This window comes from Sander vitreus, chromosome 24, assembly GCF_031162955.1.
Source record: "Sander vitreus isolate 19-12246 chromosome 24, sanVit1, whole genome shotgun sequence".
Taxonomy (NCBI): Eukaryota; Metazoa; Chordata; class Actinopteri; order Perciformes; family Percidae; genus Sander; species Sander vitreus.
The window spans coordinates 10,022,892-10,045,696 of NC_135878.1; the positions used below are offsets into that span (position 1 = coordinate 10,022,892).

At 42.9% G+C, this 22,805-nt stretch overlaps 1 protein-coding gene across 1 annotated transcript in view; it reads left to right on the plus strand.

Moving 5' to 3' along the window:
• The first annotated feature begins 2,448 nt into the window (after positions 1-2,448).
• unc80 (unc-80 homolog (C. elegans)) overlaps positions 2,449-22,805 on the plus strand; it is a 55,548-nt gene continuing 35,191 nt past the window's right edge. Inside the window, exons 1-17 of the mRNA XM_078244160.1 lie at positions 2,449-2,540; positions 3,021-3,069; positions 3,418-3,574; positions 4,220-4,560; positions 5,044-5,167; positions 5,275-5,339; positions 5,634-5,776; positions 11,550-11,823; positions 12,025-12,159; positions 12,464-12,680; positions 14,200-14,340; positions 15,102-15,370; positions 15,638-15,991; positions 16,093-16,224; positions 16,646-16,793; positions 19,133-19,281; positions 22,517-22,680. Of these exons, the coding sequence (XP_078100286.1) occupies positions 2,449-2,540; positions 3,021-3,069; positions 3,418-3,574; positions 4,220-4,560; positions 5,044-5,167; positions 5,275-5,339; positions 5,634-5,776; positions 11,550-11,823; positions 12,025-12,159; positions 12,464-12,680; positions 14,200-14,340; positions 15,102-15,370; positions 15,638-15,991; positions 16,093-16,224; positions 16,646-16,793; positions 19,133-19,281; positions 22,517-22,680 (2,954 nt within the window). The remainder of the gene's footprint in view (positions 2,541-3,020; positions 3,070-3,417; positions 3,575-4,219; positions 4,561-5,043; positions 5,168-5,274; positions 5,340-5,633; positions 5,777-11,549; positions 11,824-12,024; positions 12,160-12,463; positions 12,681-14,199; positions 14,341-15,101; positions 15,371-15,637; positions 15,992-16,092; positions 16,225-16,645; positions 16,794-19,132; positions 19,282-22,516; positions 22,681-22,805) is intronic.

Here is a 22,805-nt window from a genome sequence, read left to right on the forward strand (position 1 = left end):
AGAGATTAGTAGAGTAATATGACAGCTGACGCTCAGAGTAGGGGAACTTAGAGAAAAGTAGAAACTAGAGTAGACGAAAAAAATGTTTTACGTCCACTTTTATGGCATGCACAGTGTAGACATATTACATATTTAATGTACGGTCATGAGAGGTATCAATCTGGAAGCAGCTATTGCTTTTTTCTGCCTGTATTTATTTCTGTTGTACTGCTGCAACAATGGAATTTCTCCACTAGGGATCAACAGTTGCAAACATCTTGAGTGTCAACCCCATGCTTTAAAAAATGTAAAAAGTACTATCTACTAGAATCTATGAGTAAGACAACTCACCAGTATTCTGTCGCTGTCTATGATGGTGTTGAGACGATGAGCGATGGTGAGTGCATTCTCTGAAGTCCCGTATATATGGTTTTCTGGATCAGTTCATCTGTCCTGCAGAGACACGGCACATGCATTTTTTGACTATGCTATAGTATGACTTTAAAAAAACATTCAACATACTATACTATGATTTTCTATCACTTTTTTCAACATACTATACCATGACTTTCTTTTTAATCACTTTTTTGACGTAGCCTACTATAAAATCCACTTCCTCTCACATATCACGGCAATAGGGCTGCACAAATTAAACTAGGTGACTAGGTACTTTAATGTAAACTGGGAAAACAACAAATACAGTGGGATTAAGAAGACTAGTCTAAACATAACTGTTGTGTGCATGTAATAAATCTCTTCTGGTTTTATGTTTGTTAGGCTACTTATTAGCTACAGGGCCCTACAGTGTAATTCAATACAAGGATAACCAGAGCTTTTCACATCTTGAAGTTTGCAGGCCAGAGTAGCTGTAGATATTAGCTGAAGGGTAAACGTGGGGATATTGCCAGCCAAGAACATTCTGAGGAGGGAAATGAAGAATGAGAAGGCAGTAAACTGGAGAACAGGAGAAGACCACAGAAGGAGATGCAGAAATAAGTGAAAGAGAAGAGGGAAAGGAAGAATTGACTGTGAGGGATGAAGAGGAGACTGCAGATTCAGAGAGAGGGACAGAGGCAGGGAGTGAACAGGAGGAGGCAGATGAAGATGGCAGGGAGGAAGAGGCCTGCAGTTACCCCCGGACCAAATGGTTTGTTTATATTCTCAGTCCATATAAATTGCAGTACAGTAGCATAAGTTTTCAGTTTTGGGCTATTTTTATTCGGTTGTATATGTTATAGGGTTAGATATGTAAATATGTACATATATACATAGATTATCTAATAATGCTTTACAGTTTCTCTATCATATCATTTGTTTGACCTTTTGTTTGATCATAATTACTGATAAAATAAGACACATTCTGTTCTATTTTCTGTTCTATTTGTCTGTATCAGTAAATATGATCAAGCCATTTAATTCAATTTCAGCTAATCCAATTTTATTTATAGCTTCAAATCATAACAAGAGTTATCTTGAGACACTTTACAGATAGAGTAGGTCTAGACCAACACTCTAGAATTTACAAAAACCCAACAATTTCCCCCAAGAGCAAGCATTTGGTGCAACAGTGGCAAGGAAAAACTTGCTTTCAGGCAGAAACCTCAGACAGACCCAGGCTCTTGGTGGGCAGCCATCTGCCGCTGCCGGTTGGGACACAGAGACGGATACAGATATACAGATATAGAGAATTATGAATCATAATAATTATGAATCATAATAATTATGAATCATAATAATTATAGCGGTTGGTATGATGAACGGTGGCAACTATAGTAACAATAAAGATAATAGAACTATGACTAGAAATAATAGTTGTAGCAGTTCAGGGTGTTGCGGGGCATAGTAGGGCATAGCAGTGCGTTTACATGTAGGGGTTCCCATGCACCGTCTTCCCCTGCCACCCTGCCAAGATCTCTCGCTACCCTTTTTGCCACCCCATGTAAAATGTTGTAGCTCCGCCACTGTTGTGCATGCTGTCTTTTAGCCCACTACCTTGTCCACCTGGAACCTGTTGATATTCATTTGGAGGATTAGGCTATTTGTCATGTGAACACATCATCCGGGTGCAATTCAACGTGCGTTTACAGCGTTCTTGTCTCAGTCATACGCTGTGTTATTTATTATAATGATGCACAAATCAAAGGGTTGAGAAGGAAAACATCTGGCTCAAATGCACACTGCGTCTTTAAGCTCCGCCGCCGATAAATTAGCACGCCGATCATCTGTCGCTGTCCGGTGAGGGAGGTGCTGAAATCAGAGCGCTCTCCTTCTCCCCCACCCACCCTCCACCCCTAGCCCTCTCTCTCTCTCTCTCTCTCTCTTGCCGCCGACCGACAGACACTTGCAGCCATTTTACGCAGGACGAACCCAATCATGTCGTGAGAGAAGCTCGCTGGTCACCTGGGCAGAGTCACCAGCCACCGCGCGCCCCGGTGGTCGCACACAAGCGGGCAGGCAGGTCCGGCCAAAATGGTGAAGAGGAAAAGCTTGGACGACAACGAGCCGGAGTGCGGGAAAGGAATACCGTTCCCCATCCAGACCTTCCTATGGAGGCAAACCAGGTTAGTGTGCTTCAGGGGAAATTGATAACAGGTGTTTGCCATTGCCGAGAATAAGGAGGATCAAGGATTTGACAGCCGTGTCAAAGTCGCTGCCTGACACATAAAAAGCTACCTGCATTTCTATCCTGATAAGCTCAAAAAAGATGTATTGCCTTATTATAATTCAGCCCGTGAATGGGTGCCACTGTTCACTGGTTTCATTGAATGTTTTAAATGTGTGTGTGTGTGGGGGGGGAGAGGAGGTGGGATGCCTGTTTTTGCAAGGTGTTAATTGTGGATGGAGATGGGTGTAGATTGCGTGATGTCACACCTGTAAAGCAAATATAGAAAGTGGGCCAAAGAAAATAAAGTGGTCTGTGGATCAGCTGCAGTGTTTGAAAAAAATAAAAATAAATAACATTTAATGGTGTAACCTATGTGTAGCTATCTCTCTTTTTTTTTTTTTTTTAAATCACATATCATGATTTTTATGTTTTTCAGTGCATTTCTGCGTCCAAAGTTGGGAAAACAGTATGAAGCCTCCTGTGTGGTAAGTTATTTCATAATGCCATGTGCGTGGTGAGGGAAAATAATCACTCCCTTCCCAGTAATCTGTTTTTATCTTAATGCACCTGTAAATCAAGTGGGCTCTTGCTTTTTCATTTAGCAAATTAGTTTTTCCCTTGCTTTCTCCTGTTACCCAGGAGCCAGGCCTTTGTAAACTCATATCCATAATGACGCTTCTCCAGATCCCTTTTGGATCTAAACAGAGCTGCCAGTGTCTCTCCCACAGGAATTGCCTTGCTTGAGGCCATGTGGGACATTTAGATAGTCAAAGAAAGAGGCTTTAGTTTCTGGCTGATGTCTCTTTTCTCCTTTTCTCTGGCTGCCTCCCCAGTCCTTTGAGCGGGTGCTGGTGGAGAATAAGCTCCACGGGCTGTCGCCGGCCCTGTCAGAGGCTATCCAGAGCATCTCCCGCTGGGAGCTTGTCCAGGCAGCCCTGCCTCATGTACTCCACTGCACCTCCATTCTGCTGTCCAACAGGAACAGGCTGGGTGAGGACACTCAACACACACATTACCATGCTTTAGGCATTGAGTTGACAGGTTATCCTGATTCAACAAAACACAAAATTGATGTTCTTTCAGAAAATGAACATACTGACTATTTAAAGCACCCAAATTCCAGATTCATAATTACATAACAAGAGCATTGATTATGAAAAAAAGTATAACTGATAGAAGGGCTGTCATTAACAATTATATGTTTGGTCTATATAATGTCAAATTTCCTAAAGCCCAATGTGATGTCTTTGTATTGCTCGTGTTATCAGACCGACAGTCCAAAAACAAAAGATGTTTAGTTTACAGGCACAGAAGACGAAGAAAAGCAGCAAATCCTCACATTTAAAAAAGCTTGAACACTGTAAAGTTTGGCATTTTTGGTTCAAAATGACTTCCACTCTCAATCAATTATCTGTTGGCCTGTATTGTTTCTGTTGAGTCATGGTAAAAGTCATGGGTCTTCACGACGTCAGCAAAAAAATATGGCAATGCATGTTGTCATTATTCAATTGGATTTGATATTTTCGTCATCACCAGAAGTTATGAAGTACCATATATACCATCCACGCCGCCCCACTCATGCTGTCCATTCATTACCTCACTAACATTAATCCCTGGACTCTGACCCTTCGACAGGCCACCAAGACAAGCTGGGCGTGGCCGAGACCAAGCTGCTTCACACGCTGCACTGGATGCTGCTGGATGCTGCCCAGGAGTGCAACCACGAGCCCAGCCTGGGCCACGGCTGGTCTGCGGGCAGCAGCAGCAGCGCCTTCCTTCAGCCTGTGGGCAACCAGGGATCGTCCCCAGGGGCTCCCGGCTCATGCTCTGGCTCCGTCCTAGGGGGGTCAGGACCCCAGCATAGCGGTTCCCTGCTGGAGGAGGATGAGCATGCTCGTACCAAGCTGTTCCACAAGAGTATGGCCACAGTGGAGCTGTTTGTGTTCCTGTATGCTCCGCTTATTCATCGGATAAAGGTCTGTACCTGGTGAAATGTACAAATGTGTACAGCCTTGAAATGGATTCTTATAAGAGAAAACCAATGTACAGGGTGAATACCATCCATTGTTACTATGCAGTTTTAGTCTTTTCTTTATCAACACACACATACTGTACTTAGGTACATCCTATGGCTATTGATCTGTGTGTACAAACAGATACAAGGGTCAGGTTACAATACTCTGTGGCGCTGTGTTTCCCAACTGAATAATGAATTACTGTATCTTGTAAGTGATCATATCATATTAGCAGTACACTTTAAAATAATCCAACAGCACGGTAATATCTAAACATTTCAAGACATTGTTTATTAAGATAATACAACTTGCAAGTTGCTTCTTGCTTTGATTGGATGATGATGATGATAATAATGATGATGATAGTTGAGAAGGAGTGCAAAAAACTGCTTCCGCTATAAATGAGTTTCTAAATACCGGTACTGTATGTCACTTGTTTTTAAGGAGTCAGACCTGACCTTCCGATTGGCCAGCGGACTAGTAATATGGCAGCCAATGTGGGAGCACCGCCAGCCTGACATCCCTGCCTTTACTGCACTTATTAAACCCGTCAGAAACATTGTGACAGGTGGGGGAAAAATCCTTACTTACAGCCTTATAGATCCATTGTAAGAGTTAATCTGTTTTTATTTCTTCATAATTAAGATGTGTAATCTGCTACGCTTGTCTCAACAGCAAAGAGGAACTCCCCAGTCAACAACCAGTGCAGCCCCTGTGGATCTGGCAACCCGGGTCCCATGGTGAGTGAGCATTTTAAGCTCAGCTCTTGTCTGCTTTTGAATCCCATGTTGATTTAGTGTGTTCAGGCAAGACTCTGACGCTTCTTCCCCTCCCCCTTACAACATCCCCCAGAGGCTGGAGGCCAATATTCATTAGCACCAGCCATTCGGAAGCATTGGCGTAGTTAGCCAGGGTCATAAGAGAAACCCCACTCCAACCTCAGAGCCTTTAATTATCAGGAACTGTCTGTCCCTCTTTCTGCCTGTTTGTCCACTCATCTACAGTATCTGTCCATCTCTCCCTCCCACCCACAGGGCTTCCAGGTGGTTTGCGAAGCCGCACAATCAGATTCCTCCTCCCCCGCAGCTGGAGAGCGCAGCTGTCGTCGTGGTAACTCAGTCGAGAAAGGTGGTCCTTCCCAACAACCCCCACCGGTGAAAGGCCCTTCCAAGAAAAAGTAAGCACTGGTCATCGATTCCCTCAAGAAGCACTTTTGGTCCCGTGTGTGCATTATTCATTTTTTTATTCTGGGGTTATGTTGGAGCTTCATACCCATTCAGAGTTATTGTTAAGCAGGGTATAGGTAAATATAACAAGGCCACTCCACATGGGATGTGTGAACATGATAGATATAAATTAGACTTTCCATCCACCATTCTCTTTCTCCTACGCTTGTGCTCACATATATGGTACATTTATTTGGGTTGGAACAACAAGGGAAAACTTTATTATATGGTTTGGTGTCACTTTAAAGTACTGTACATAATGGTTTGTATAAAAGTGCTGCAATGGCTTATAAAAATAGCTTGCCATTTGGGGTTTTGGCAAACTGTAATAATGGACTGTAGGGATTCAAAACAAATTCCAATAACTCAAGTTAGTAGTCCATTCATGTAGCCCAATATCGGCAGTTGGTCTCAAAGGATTTTGCACTTTGGGAATAGGACACCATCTATCTAGACCCTAGATTCAGATTAATACATGGGATAAAGCAAGAACAAAGGAGGTAGCAACGCTAAATGATACTTGGAAAAACAGTTACAATATACTACCAAGAATAGCAATGTAGCAGAGCTGAAAGCAGAACTACAATTGTTAATAACTGAAGCGGAAGACAATAAAAACTCAATCAAAAGTACCCCAAAAACAGGAGTACAGAGACAATAATGCATGAAATACATCAATTATGTCAAACATATCTCAAATATAAAAACTAAAATCTAATAAAATATTAGCAATAATAATAAAACAAAATAATTGTAATTCACATGAAAGAAAATTTAATTTGAGAAATTAATTTTGGATTATTACGTCCTTCCATGTAAACCCATAAGACCTTAGTTATTTGGTTTTCAGTGACTCTGTTGCTGTTTTTTCTTCACGCAATTTAAAGAAACTTTGTGCTATTAATCTATACAGATATGAGACACGTAGAGGTTGTCTCACGCAACATGAACGGTCTTAAGTGAGTGAAATCATGCAGTTATATTTGATATTTGTGATGTACCCAAGAAGCCAGTTGTGCGTTGAAGCAGTGCGGTGACCCGCACTGACACAGAGCGTGTGCCATCATCTTCTTGATGGCTAAACATTTAGCCCTGCGGCGGGGTCTGTCGAACACACTGCACAGCCCAGCTCGCTCCACTAGCTTGTGAGAGCTACTGTATATGAATAGCTCCTCCTTCCCCTGTGTAATGTGTTGCTCTAAGCAGTACTGTCTCTTCAGTCAGCACACACACACACACACACACACACACACACACACACACACACACACACACACACACACACACCCAAATGAATAGAGCCTTGTCTTGCTTGAGCATTAGCAGACCTATCTGACGTTTGTCCACATAACCAGGGTAATTATGCTGAAGTAATGTGCTACATGTCTAATGCTGGCAATATCACTGGCCTGGCACAACATGGCCTGGCTCTGCCCACGGCAAGTCTGGCATTGTTTGGTCTTCACTGCCAAACGAACGCTCAATCTGTGCTCACTTTGGCACAGACAAGGCAGGTTTGACCGGCACGGCTGGCAGTGAACGGTCACTCTGTATAACAAAAGTCTGATTTTCAAGCAAAGTCATGCAAAAAAAGGGAAATTCCATGAATAACACAATAGCTCTAATAGCTACTTCCAATGTTTGCGATCAATGATTGCTGTTTGAATTCTGCAAAACTGCGTGAATATGACGCACTGCGTTACCAGAAAATACCAGCTCTGCAGAGAGTTCCCAGATCAACACGTCAAAACATTTACATTCAGCACATCCCATGTGGCCGTTTTCTGTTTTTAAGTTTATCATGGCTGGCCTGTCATCATTCTGAATCACCCAACCAGTGGGCTGAGAGAGTGATGTGGGAGAAGGCTCTGAGAGGTTGATAAGCCAGCCATTGCTCATCTCAACTCGTTCTGACAACCAAATAAGTCTCTCCAATGCTTTTCGTGATCACTATGACAGCCAGCAACTGACTGCAAATCAAAATGAGCCCTCACCCCTCCTCCCATAAGCACCCCTCATACATTCCAACACCAAAGGATTTTTGAGCAGTCACGTGGTAATGCAGGAAGGAAGAGATTTATCCCTATTGTTTTGCAGCACACACTCAGCAATGACAGATTAATTGCTTTCTATAAGTGTTGGTGGTGGGAATTTTAAGCTGTTGTGTATGTGTGTGTGTGTGTGTGTATGTGTGTAAATTAGGCGTACAGCAAGATAAAATTTGAGGGGATTTAAGTGTAAGAAGGAATTTATTTCACGCTTTCAAGTTGTTGGATTCCTACTGTATGGATCTGCAAAGAGGTTGGGCCATACAGTTGGCCCACATCAGCAGATTTAAATACAAGGATCTAATCAAAATAGCCTCTGAATCCAAATCTTTTCCTCTTCTCTGTCAACTCAGAAGCCCTATCAGAGTTATATCTGTAGCTCATACTCTTGCCGTGCTGCCCAGATAAAATCATTTCCGCTATCAGGTCCTGTGATTAATGCAGCTTACTCATCTGCCGCCGCATCGTGCTCCACTCAGAGCACTGCTGATGCTGAGGCAGTTTCCATGGCAACCACTGGCTGCTGCATCACTGGCTGCTGCATCTCTCCTACTGCATGGAGTCAGGGGCTGGGCCTCTCGAAGGGCCTGGGGTGGCTTTCGTCACTCGGTCTCCATGGCAACCGGACACAACAGCAGCCTAGAAATAGACACATAGACAGAAGGTAGGCATTGACATAGACATAGAAATACACACAAATACATAGAATGTATAGCATAGATATAGAAGGTAGAGCATGAACATATTTCTATCTCTATGTCTATGCTTGTGTCTATTTCTAGGCACAGATTGTGAACAACAAATAATTCTCTTGGTTTTAAGTCAGAGGAATAGCTAACCAGGATAAGTAGCTGGAATGATGTTCTGAGGTTGCAGGGTCAAGTTCCAACTCTGTCATCACAGTTTTTCATTTTTTCTCCTCAGTAATGTGAACAATAAATACAACTTCCAACTGCTACATTTCCAGCTTCAGAAATAGCTCAGCATGATAAATACCTTGTGATCTGTTCAAAAAGTTGCGTGTTTGACTCTTTTGCGGTGCACTAAATATTAAGGTCAGTAATGTTAACAATAAACACAACGTCGTACCAGAGCACTTCAGGATTTAACATGTGGAAGAGCAGGCCAGGATTGATTTGGCAACCTAGGACCAAGGGGTCAACCCTTCCTACACTCTGAGCCACATGCTGCTCTCATAGACACAGGAACAGACACATAAACAGTAAGCATAGCCATAGAAATAGACACATAGAAGGTATAGCATAGATCTAGAATGAAAGGAAGGTCCCTAGAGACTTAGAAGAGTTTAAGCAAATGCAAGCATATTCTGTGTCTATTTATATGTTTATGCATAGACATAGAAAAAGATACATAGAAGGTATAGCATATGCTTACCGTCTATCCATGTCTCTATTTCTAGGGACCTTCCTTTCCTTCTAGATCTATGCTATACCTTCTATGTGTCTATTTCGAGTCTGTGAACCTAACCTGGTCGGGAGAAGGTTTTCTTCAATAAACCTCAAGTTTCTCTCAGTCTCCTCCCTCTGACACAGCGCTCTTTCATTTCCTCATTCGTTCATTCAGTCTGTATCAGGCGCATTTTACAGCAGTGTTGTCATCTGCATAAATAAAAAAAAATGGTTGGTTTAATGTTGGTTTATTAACTATGTTAGGCAGATTAGAAAACGTTTTTTTTCTCGAACATGGCATGTACTTTTGTCGATGATCCCATTGATGAAAAAGCTCTATTACTTCGCAGGGAGTTAAACATATGTTGGAAGCTGATATTGAGGCCCGACTAGATTTATTTTCATTTCCAGATAACTACCTATTTGAGAGGTATCGTTTTTCTTCACAGTCCATCAGATATGTGGATACCTTATCGTCCTCATAACACTAACGTCACCCATCGTGGGCATGCTCTTACATCCCAGCAGATTCTTTGTGTCACATTATGTTTTTTGCAAATGCAGAACCGTCAGACAAGTGTGCCTCGCTCTGAAACGTGAATCGTAGTATCATGGCTCCATTCATGCTGCCTTTTTATTGTGGTGGTGCATGCGCTTAACTCTGAGTGAACCTACTCTGAGTTGATTGAACCAACTCAAATCAGCTGTTCTGGAACCGAGTTTCCCATCTCAGGGTAAATCAACTCAGAGTTCAGGGTTAGACTCAGAGTTTGTCAAACATCCTTCCTGAAACGGGCCCCTGCTTGCTGCCAGCGTATGTGCAAACACTTAGAAAGGCCACTTAGAATAGGACAGAGAGGGTAGGAAAGGTAGAAGAGAGTAGGCAAGAGAGGAGTATTGTTGTGCAGAGAACAATAGAGTAGAGATACTAGCGTACAGGAGTGAAATGCAGAGAAGTAGAGTAGGTACCAGCGAAGGGTAGAGAAGGGAAGAAGAGTAGTAGAGTGCAGAGAAGATTAGTAGAAGAGACAAATTATTAATACAGGAGTAACGCAGGCAGTGTGTATGTGGTTGGCTAGACAGTGAAACATGATACGGCCTCCCTCTGCTGTCCGCTCTCAAAGTGATTCATGTAGAAATCGACCATCTCTTCCTGCTCCATTTATTACAACAGCTACAAGATTAAATGCCTTCCTCTGTTTCTCTCTCTCTCTCTCTCTCTCTCTCTCTCTCTCTCTCTCCTTCTCTCCTGGTATCAATATGTTTCTCCACAGTGTGCGGCGCTCTATACGCTCTTCAGCTCACCAACCGCTGACCTTCATTCCGGCTTATTTATAGTGGACTCATGAAGGTCTTAGGCTCCCTCTCTCCCCGCTGCTCTCCCAATGATGCTAGAGGGGGGCTCTGCCCTTGTTTACCATCCACTTTTGATGCATTATTAATGAAGCAGTGTGGCGGGCGTTAATGACTAACGCCCTAATATAACAGAAAAGAATGTGTGACAGTACTGGAAAGGCTAAAACGGATGCAAAACGCTCAAGTTTATGTTATATTTATTTCATGATCTCTAATTTAACTATTAATTAGGCAGTTGTCAGATTTCTATAATGTCACTAACTCGTTAAATTGAATTTTTTTTAAGTTAGGCCAATATAATTTGGCATGTCAGTAACACTAAAAACATTTTTTTTTTTTTTTTTTTAATAATTAGAATTTTGTATAGAATTTTTCACAGGTTTGGTACATGGCACACATGATTGGTTTCAGGATAAAGGAGCATGTAGCATATGTTACGGGTCCCAGGAATGGGTACCTCGATGGCAGATATACTGTATGTGACCTGTATGAAGCAGGTGAAACAGAAACAATGAAGAAACGGGGCATATCGTGTCTTTTTCCAGATTGCTTCTGATTGGTTGGTTTTATTAACAACTCAAAATCATTCACACACAACATCTACACTTTCACTAAGTTATGTAAACAAAACACATTTCTTTTCTACACATTTCAGTTCTACGTCTGCATTTTTGTTACAGTATATAACTGATAAAGACACTACTTTTCACAATTAGTGAGTACTCTATAAAACTTCAACGGGACAGCCTTACTTTTATCCTTCTTTACCAATATCAAAATCACTATAAACTTACTAAACATGTAACAGACATTGTGGTCACACTATTCTAGGTGTGAAAAAGGGGTGGTGTTCTTAGATACAAGTGGGTCAAACCAGTAAAAACAACCTTGTCTCTTCCCTCTTCTTTAAGGACATCAGCCCCTGCCGGCCTGCCAACCTCCCTGGCCCAACGAGCCCGTTATGCCACTTACTTTGATGTGGCGGTGCTGCGCTGCCTGCTGCAGCCACACTGGACAGAGGAGGGTGTGCACTGGGCCCTGATGTACTACCTGCAGCGCCTGAGGCAGATCCTGGAGGAAAGACCTGAACGAACCCCGGAACCCTTGGTCACCCCTCTGCCGCGCCCACGCAGCAGCTCGATGGTGGCTGCCACGCCTTCACTGGTCAACACCCACAAGACTCAGGTAATATCAGGAGGACAAGGGAGGATTTCCTGGCAGAGGTCTTTATATACATGTTAACATAGTTGTTATATATTTGTAATGTCTGTTTTGCGCGGTGTAAATGACAAATTTCAACGACGCAAAGATACATTCATGAAGTCCTTCAGATATCCATGCTGCACTAACCGTTACATCATCTGTATCCTCTGCCGTGTTTTGCAGGATATGAGTCTGAAATGCAATGAAGAGGAGAAATCTCTTAGCACGGAGACGTTCACAAAGGTCTCTCTGACCAACCTCCGTCGACAGGCAGTCCCTGACCTCTCCTCGGACCTGGGCATGAACATTTTCAAGAAGGTCAGTGCCAGACATCCAGATGGTCCCTTTTTTATGCTAACATGCTAATGTTATATGTAGCAGATTAAAATCAGATAAGCAAGATGGATAAGGGCAAGGAAGGCAGTTTTAGCTATAGGTCACATATATAGGTCAAGTACAAAACAGATTTTCCTTGCCACTGAACTGACACAGTGTGTTTAGAGTATGTTTACTTCATGCTGTAGTCAAGAAGAATAACATAACATTTACATTAGAAAAGTATGCAGGACTGAGAGTATTGTAGTTCTTACTTGGAAGCCCTTCTCCTCCTGTTCTGTTTCAGTTTAAGAACCGGCGTGAGGACCGTGAGAGAAAGGGCTCCATCCCCTTCCATTACACAGGGAAGAAGCGTCAGCGGCGAATGGGCGTTCCTTTCCTGCTCCACGAGGACCACCTGGACGTTTCCCCTACCCGCAGCACCTTTTCCTTTGGAAGCTTCTCTGGCCTGGGTGATGATCGGCGGGCTCTGGACCGCGGGGGCTGGCAGGCCACCATCATGGGTAGGCAGAGTGCTGTTCATCATCAGAATAGATTGCATGTCACCAGTTTGCAGTTTCTCTCCCCTAAGCTCCCATTTGGTGAGTCATAGCATTCTGCCTGGATCTGGCTGTCAGCTAGTGAATTAGGTCAGTTCATTAACATTGGTATTTCTTATTAGGTCTTATTAAGAAGTGTGATTAAAATTTGCTCAAGGCACAAAGACACTATCGAGAGTTGGTGACTTTTTAAAGCCTTGTTTCCATAAACCCACTGCCCTCTTTCACCATACTCTTTTATATCAATTCAATCAATCAGTTTTTTTTTGTCAAATATACGTGTATGATTTGGGTATAGTCTTAGGCAATGACCTTGTGTAGGATCTGAGTGGCCTGTAGGTAAAAGCTCCTCCTGAGCCTGTCGGTACAGACCTGATGTATCTGGTACCTTCTTCCCGACCTCAACGGTGAGAAAAGGCTATTACCTGGGTGGTTTTGATCTTCAATGATTGTCTTAGCCTTTTTCTTGCTGCGCCTGGTGTAAATGTCCTTTAGGCAGAGTGGGGCACCGCCTATTGAATGTTTAGCCGAACGAACCACTCTACAGGGCCTTCTGACGCTGAAACAGTCTCTGCCTTGCCTTTCTTCACCACTGAGTCAGTATGCAGCGCCCAGGTCAGACCCTCGGTGATGTGGACACCAAGGTACCTGAAGCTGTACACCTTCTCCTCCAAGGACCTGTTAATATTAAGATGGGGATACATCCTTCCCTGCTTATTCCCAAAGTTCACTATTGTCTGTTTAGTCTGAAGGATGTTCAGAAGTAGGTACTTCCTTCAGACAGGCCTTTTCATTGGTGTCTTTTTGGAAAGAAGAAACTTTATAATTATGTGTCACAAACAACCGTACAGTACACTGTGTCTGTGATCAGGCTTACCACAGCTTGATGATGGTGTTGGAAGTTAAAAGTATCGTTTGTGTACAGAGAGTACAGCAGGGGACTCAGAACACAGCTCTGGGGTGCTCCGGTGTTATGGATGAGGGTGGAAGACGTATGTCCGCCCACCCTCACCATCTGGGGTCTGCCAGTCAAGGATTTACGTACACAGTGAGATGTTTAATCCCAGGTCCTTGTGCTTTATGGCGAGCCTGGAGGGAACTATAGTGTTACTCTGAACTGTAGATAATAAACAGCAATCTCACATAGCTTCCTTTTCTATTTCCAGGTGAGATAGGGTGGTATGGAGGATGTGTGCTATGGCATCGTCTGTTGATCAGTTGGGACAATAGGCAAACTGCAGTGGGTCCAGTGGGCTGGGTAGTGAGCAGCAGATGTAATCCTTGACCACTTAGTTTAGCTGCTGCTTCAAATGAGCCCTATTGCCAGGATGACATTTAAAAAAAATGCCCAATATGTGCAGGACAAATGCATTAATGAGGATTTGGCTGACAGTTGGCTGGCATTTTTATGTGTGTTTGGATCTGAATGTGTGTGTGTTTTATTCAACCTAATATATCTATCTGTATCTTCATCACTTTCCAGGCAAATTCACACGGAGGGGCAGCACAGACACGGCTGCAGACGCCGACAGCCTGAGCGCCAAACATTCTCATTCCCACCACTCTCTGCTCAGAGACATGCCCGACCACTCCAACAGCCACAGCGATAACACCGTCAGAGAGGGTAAGGAGAGGCAGAGCTGGGGTTAGTTGAATTGGTTTTAAGACCATGATCAGCTGAGAGAAAGTTGTGACCAAGAAAAGAGCAAATTAAGTCTGAGAACAAGGCCAAAATAAGCTAATGCCATATTTCCAAATAATACAGCACACAAGGTGGTGGTAGGTAAAGTAAACCAAAGAAAACAGAAAATAACTATTTTTGGCTTGCAGAATGTAAGAGTAATATCAAACATATACTTTTTATTTTTATTTTTTTATAAAAATACAAGATAAACCGCTGTAAGATGAAAACTCACACAAACACAATCATATTCCTATCCATCAGCTACAATAAACGCCAGATGCTGCTGGCTCCACTGAGACCTGCAGAGCAGAAATAGGACAGGCTTATATAACTGTAATATTCCTGTGACAATGCTAATTTACATACAAATAACTGTGCTGGCTTTAGGCTCTGCTCCACACTGCATCCCATGCATGCTATTAGGTTCACTTAGAAACAACTAGATAATTATAGAGGAGAGTTTATTCCGACATGATTGACTCTATATGGTTAATTTGTCAGCACAATGTAGATATAAAAATATACTGTATAAAAAGAAGAATTTGAGTACAGGTAAAGAAAAAGATGTTGTAGAGTTGAAAATAAACACAATAGAGCATTCAACATGTTATCCCACACACGGTCGTGGTTGCCTGATGTAATAACAATGCATGACAGCATTTATCTAGCTGCACTTCACTGCCTCCCTTTGCCACCCACAGTTCGATCTCAGATCTCCACTATTACTATGGCAGCGTTCAACACCACGGTGGCGTCATTTAACGTTGGCTACGCCGACTTCTTCACCGAGCACATGAAGAAACTCTGTAACCCTGTGACTGTCCCTGAGATCCCCGTGGAGCCTCTGGCCTGCGCCAACCTGCCGCGCAGCTTCACCGACTCCTGCATCAACTACTCCTTTCTCGAGGAAGGGGAGAACATTGAGGGGACCAATAACTTTGTGCTGAAGAACGGCATGCTGGACCTTACTGTGAGTAAATGATCCCTGTGAGCAAATACATATAATTGAAGTCATTGGCCTTCTGCTCCTTTACTTACCAGCAAGGACACCAGTGGGAGTCCAAACCGAATTTAATGTTTTCTTTTCTCAGACTTCAGAAGTCAAATTCTTTTGCAAATTAATACAATGTAACAATGATCCAACGTATTACTAGCTCATGAAGGCTTTCCAGTTTGCATTCTGGTAGGTTTTTCACCATTGGTTGGACAAAACAAGCAATTTCTTTTTGTATTTCAGGCTGTCTTGCGGGCTCTCTATGCCGTCCTCAGCCACGACATCAGTTCCAGGATCTGCGACGTGGCCCTCAACATCATCGACTTCCTGCTGCAGCTGGGCGTGGTGCCCGGCATGGGCAAGAAGCTGTCCAAGCCCGACAACAAGGAGAACCAGGAGGCACGAGTCAAAGACACAGCTGCTCAGGGCCTCGGAGGAGGCGCCCAGGGAGGCGGGGCAGTCCCGGGTGCAGGAGCAGGTGGAGGAGGAGATGGAGGCGGAGGCGGAGGTGGAGGTGGAGGAGGAGGGGGAAGTGGTGGAGGGAGTGGGCAAGGGAGCAAGGATGATGTGAAGAATAACAAGGATAATGATAAAAAGGTTTGTCCGTACTTTGGAAGTGGGTCATAGTGGTTATAAACATTGGATATCTAAATATGGGGTTCATGTTTGTGTCCTACACTCCCTCTCCATGAAAACAGGAAGAGGGCTCTGGCTTCAGTACACACCGCCTGGCTCTGACCATGCTGATAAAGATAGTCAAGTCGCTGGGCTGTGCCTACGGCTGTGGCGAGGGACACCGTGGACTCTCTGGAGATCGCCTCAGGATGCAGGTCAGACTCTTTTCCCTGCCTAAGCTGACCCTCTTTTGTGCATGTGTGCAGTTTCCACAAATCAGCACAGCTTGTGGTGCCTGACATATTAATTTTCCATTGATTATTAACCATATTGCTCCATTGGTGTGATAAGTTTCATGCAACCAAAATGAATGCTACAAGGGCGCTGAGCTGAGTTTCTGACTTCAATGAGAAGCAGCTGCAGTTCAATTTCAAATGCTGATCAATAGTTTTTATTATTACAGTATATTAAGTTGTATTGGAGGAATAAAATTCAATATCTCGACGGCTGATATCTTTCATGAGAATCAATAAAAAATTATGGAAATAGCACATCCTACAAAGAAGGCCACTTTATTTCTCACTGACTTTTTTTCTTATTTGTCTAATACATCCTGTTCCAATTCTTTCCTTTCAGGCCCAGAACTGCCTGACCAGCCTTTATAAGCTAGACAAGGTGCAGTTTCGACAGACAATGCGCGAGTACGTCAACAAAGACTCTCTCAATAACATTGTGGACTTCCTGCATGCACTGCTGGGCTTCTGCATGGAGCCCATTACTGACAGTAAGTATGGTGGTGTGTGTGAGTGGGACCAGATGCAGATGGTGACACACAAACAAATATGTGTATGCGCGACTAACAGATGCACAAATTAAGGTGCAACTGGGTTTGACTAATATTGGTTTTCAATGTTGATACGATTAAGGTCAGGATGGATGCTGTAACAAAAAAAACCCTCAATATTCTGTGCAGTAGGGCTGCAACTAATGTTTCTTTTTTTATTTTATTTGCTCACAGAGTAATCTGGTGAAATTTATTTTAAATTATTGATTCATCATTTCGAAACGAGAATCTACAGCCACCCTAGCAGCTCTATGAGGCTAAATGCAAAAGTCAGCATGCTGACATGCTCACTTGACAATGCTTACATGTTTAATAGGTAAAATGTTGGCATGTTTATCACCTTAATGTAGTGTGTTAGCATGCTACAATTTGCTAATAGGCACTTTGGTCATGACCAAATACCTGCAAAGCTATCAACATTCCCATCACCCTCAGCTGTATTCTTTTCCTTTTTTACACTGTTTAGTGCAAATAAGCCAATGTTAGCATGCTAACAGGTTAAATAAAACAAAATAGTGAACATCCAAAATAGTGAACGTCCACACGTTATACTAAATATTCTCTATAACTGAAGATAGTGCCTTACTAATTGCACCAATGGTATAAAACGGTACACACTTCCTGTCTCCTAAGTGGGTGTGGCCTTGTTTGAAAGTGTAGTGAACGTCATGTGGATGGATTTAAAAGTTATATTTGCGTAATTTATTCATATTTTCTGTTGCTAACATTAGATAATTACATTATGAAAATTAGTTTTGTCAGGGTGTTCGCGAACGTTAGTTAACACTCATCTGTGTTTCAAGATCTCGCGAGAGTTTGTTCCTGAGACAGAAAAAGGTCTCGAACAAAGTTCAAGAGATACATGGCTTGTGACAGATGGGTCCAATGTTTACTATGGTGACTATGGGCCGAAATAATTGGTCATAATCTATGTTTATGTTCACTTCTCCCATTGGAATCAATGGACTCAGGACCTGCAGCTAGTCTCCTAAAGAGATGTTGCGAAACCCACGTGACACGGACACAGAAAATGACTCTGAGTTTGGGCGTCTCGGGTTCTAAAACATCTCTGATTATACCTGCATAACATCAGCATGTTAGCCATGGAATTGTGAATTGTTACAGAGTAGTATAAAATAAAAAGTTGACAAAGCTGAATTGTACAGACACTGTCTCACCCCACACTTCGACTTTGCATTTCAGCGCTATCACTGTTTATATATCTGTTTTTTTCCCTTTCTCCTTCCACTGCTTGTCTGTGCCCCCTTTTGGTCGTCCTCCTCTTGCTTCCATCTTCCCTCTTTTTCTTCATCTGCGTCAATGAGCTGAATCCTACCTTCCTTACTCACTCATCCATTCTGTACACTTGCCAATCCAAAGCTTTGCCCATTACATCTCTGCTCAATCAGTGGCTTTATTGCTGAGCATTGAGACACATTGTACATGCCAATTCAGTTTTGCACTGAAATTTGAAGTATTATGTACATGGTAAATACAAACAGCACAATCACAGCATACAAACTGTACAATTGGCAAGTTACTGAACCGATGACTGTTTTAATTCTCAAAGTGAACAGGGCACGGTGTTTAGTTTTTTTGGTGTGTGTGTGTGTGTGTGTGTGTTGTTTTTGCCTGTGAAAATCTCGAGTTTACCTCCTTCCGGAGGAGGTGGGGTGCCACATACTCTGACACCGCGTACATGTCTGTGCTGGCCTGATGTCAATCAACTTGTGCCTCGCCTTTTTTCTCTTGCAGAGTACGGCAGTGCAGGTGAGAGGTCCAGGAGGGCGAAAAAAAGAAACATCGGTAGATACACATGATCAATAATCAATAACAGCCATTAATAATAGCAATAAGATGAATATACTCACCTGATCAGACCCTTCCCTAGGCACTGCTTCCATTGCTGCACCCCTCACTCGCTCCGAAAGTGACAAAACTCGCCTGCAACAAAATTTAGACTTGTATTATGATTACATCTAGTATTTATAAGCTTATATATTTTGCATAGACAACAAGTTTAACTGGACCAAGAGAATAAGCCTCATACTCTATGTTTTTATAGCAGGCCTTAGTCACTTGCATGTATTCCTTATCCCCCACCCAGAATCCTTTTCAGTTTGCTTCCCCCCCATATGCTTCCCCCCCCCCTCCCCCCTTCCCTCCCTGTTGTTCGGGCTTACTGTTTTATACTCAAGCTGGTCATCTGTCAATAATGTTCTCCCCCTGCTGACTAAACCACACCCCTGTGGGATCCGCGGCCTTCCTCTTGCTTCCAGACAAGGCAGGCTTCGGGAACAACTTCACCACGGGGGACAACAAGTCCGTGGCCCAGACTATGGAGGCGGTGGTGGTGGGATGCATGTTCAAGTCTCTCATCACCCGCTGCGCCTCGACCACACACGAGCTGCACAGCCCCGAGAACCTGGTGAGTGATGTGCAAAATCCTACTTCCATCTGCCTCTCTCTGATTTCATTTCACCCTATCAGTCTTTGTGGCTCTCCCTTGATTCAGTCTGTGCTCCACATATCAGTTGTACTCCTACTAGAATCAGACACTCATATTTCCTTTTGCAGGATGTAATGAGCCATTATCAATGGCTCATTTTGTACTGAGCCTAAAGACGAACAATCACTTATGCCGCCTTTGTTAATCATGCCTTGTCATACATGATGAATGTACTTCATCTCACTGTGTGAATAAAGACAATAACTTTATTTTAATTAATTGGAAATGACATCAACTGAGTCCTACATTAACAGACCTTGAGCAGACAACATACTGTATATTTGTCCTCCAACTGGTGCTAGCACGCCAGAGTGCTCAGAGATCCTATGAGTTGCTTGGCAGTCCTACCTTTCACAAAGTCATAATAACTTGCCTTTTGTGTCTCACATGATGGCTGCTGAGTGTTCCTTCAAAGACCTTATATTTTGCACTCAAGGCCAAGGCAAGCTCATTTGTACAGCATCCTTCAAACACAGAGGCAAGTCAAAGTGCTTTACACAACAATGTTTAAAACGCAATGAAGAGGAGAATAAACTACAAAATAAGAGACGTGCAGATGTGCAGTTTCAGAGCAGTCATAGTGCAACAATAATACATTTAATCAAGCCAAAAAAACAGCAGTATAGAGAGTCTTGATTTTGATTTAACGCTTAGCTGCATAGGTCCTTAAAACCTACAGTCACATAAGTGGTGCAAAAGTTATAATCATGTTTTTGTTTATCACACATATACCCTATCTTCATATTTTTTTTATTTCTAAGTCTATGTGGATCTCTCCGCTAAGAGCACTGCGGTACCATGACCACTCGTGGTGCTGAGAAAGCCTCAAGGCTGGCATGACTGGTGTACGTTGGCGGGAGATGACACACTTTTCAAGGCAGGCTTTATTATGGCACAGGATCAGAGGCCACCCACTCACAAGCTGGAGCTGTTGTCTTGACAAACTCGAGCATGCTCACATATATCATCCGTTTATGACGTGCAAACACACAATGTTTGATGCTGAGTGTACAGTAATATCAGCCTGATTTTAACTTCTAGCAGTCAATTTTTAGGGGCCGAGCAGTGAAACTGCGTCGACCCTATTGTTATTGCCAGTATTATTATTCTTCTTCCTAAGAAATCCATGTTCCCATGCACGGAAACTCACCAAACTTTGCACACAAGTCCAGTCCTGTGCCAAACTTAATCAGTCCGATTTGTATGCTAATAGTCCTGATGATGGCGCTACAGCAGCCATCTAAATCTCTAATTTAAAAAAAATTCATAACAAATGAACTGTACATGCTACAACGTCGCAACTTGCGTCAAACTGTAGCCCCAGTAGAGCAGAAATGTTCCCCTGCTTATACCCAGTAGCAATTTTGAGTCCATCACTCTACTTTTTTTTAAAAACTGCAAAACTTCTTAAACTCTTCTCCCACATTTTGGCTCTATTGACAGCAAAGTTGGAAAACTTCATCTCCAGTTTTCCATACATGTCCTATTCAGATTGCGGATATATCACAAATTGAGCCCACAGTGTAGTGTAAACAACAACTTCCACACTAAATATTTAGTTCATGTTAAAAATCACAACATTTTGAGGTCACTGTAGATTTAGTGGGCAAAATCTTTAAACATCAGTTTGTCAATGGTCGATCTTTGTGAAAATAAATTACACGCATCTCTATGTTGTCTAAACAAAGTACACAAATTCTCTGAATTTTGTAGCGATAAATTCATTTTTGAAAGACATTTTCATGCGGTCCCGCCCCTTGTCTAACCAGTTGCATCATCACCCAGATAACAGCTCCCTGAGATCAGCACCTGCCTACGGCATCAAAGGCTCTGAGTTCGAGCCCCTGGTGTTGCAAGATGAGCATACTATATCTAATCAGGCATTGTGCTGTGGACAACTGCCCTGCACGTTTGATATGTGTCTCTGCATTAACACACCTGATTCAAATTAACAATCTGTCCAGTTCCAGTTAAGTAAAGTCACGTTTAATAAATTACAGGCATCTATATACTGTCTAGACAAAGTATACACATTCTCTGAATGTTCTAGCGATTCATACATTTTCACAGTTTAAAATTCTGCATTTTGATGCACTCCTGCACATTGTCTATTTAATGCCAATAAGCTGGTTTTGTTTGTCACCAGTCAATAGCTCACTGAGATCTGCCCTTGCCCTCAGAACCAAAGGTTGTGAGTTTAAGCCCCAAGTGTTACAAGGTGATCTTACCAAATCAGGCATTGTGCTGTTGACACATTCCCTGCATGTTTTAGATGTGTCTCTGCGGCCCTGTTTTCACGTACATGGTTATTTTGAAAAACTGAGACATTTCCCTTCGTTTGTGCCCTTCGTTTAAACGCAAACGGAGAATTCGCCTCTGAAAACGATTCTTTCTAAAACCTCTGGCCAGAGTGGAGATTTTGGAAAACTTCGTTTGCACGTTTGCATGTAAACTGAGACGATACGGAGGTTTAGGCAGCCGAGGAAGTGAGGAAGAGAAGAGAGACGAAGTGATTTGTTGCGATTCGTTGCTGTTGTTGCTATTTTTCGGGATTCTGATTGGTTAACGTGGGCTTGAGCTTCTCGTTACACTGCCACCTACAGGTTTGGCGTGCTCTTGATGCCATTGACGGCATATATACACGGGTACGTGTAAACGAACACTTTTCTGAAAACTGACAGCTGTGCACAATGTTATTTTTGAAAACGGAGAGGTTGAAATGTCCGTATTATGAAAATAGCCGGCCACGTGTAAACGTAGCATGCATCAACACACCTGTCTGAAATGATCAGCTCATTAGTTTGTGTTCCAGGTTAACATGCCACTGTGTACTCTGGCATCATGCTTTGGGGATAGGAGACATATAATCAGAGATATTTTAATTTTAGAAGACCCTTGGGCATAATCAACGTGATGAGCAGGAATGTCTCTGTTTGGCATGTCTGCTGACAGAACCCTTGGGTATTTGCAATTTTTCTCCTCTTCCTCTTCTCCCTTTACCGCTTTATCCTTTTCTTCCTCAAAATGCTCAGCCCGACCATTGCTGCAAAGCAGCTATAATCTTTGTCTTTTTTTCCCCACACTTTCTCGTTCACACACCATTCCACTCACACATCCCACTCTCTCACTTGTGTGCCAACCTCATCTTTCCCAGGGTCTGTACTGTGACATCCGCCAGCTGGTGCAGTTTATTAAGGAGGCCCATGGAAATGTGTTCCGCAGGGTGGCCCTGAGCGCGCTCCTGGACAGCGCCGAAAAGGTCGCCACCACCAAGAAACCTGAAGAGAAGGAAGAGACCAAACAGCCTGGACCCAGGAGGTACTGGCCAATCAGTGGCCAGAAATGGTCTTAATGACATCATATTTTCAAATTAAAATCTGAACTCGACTAATCATTTGTTGATTACTGTTGAAGTGTCCTTGAGCTGAAACCTTAAAGTGTTT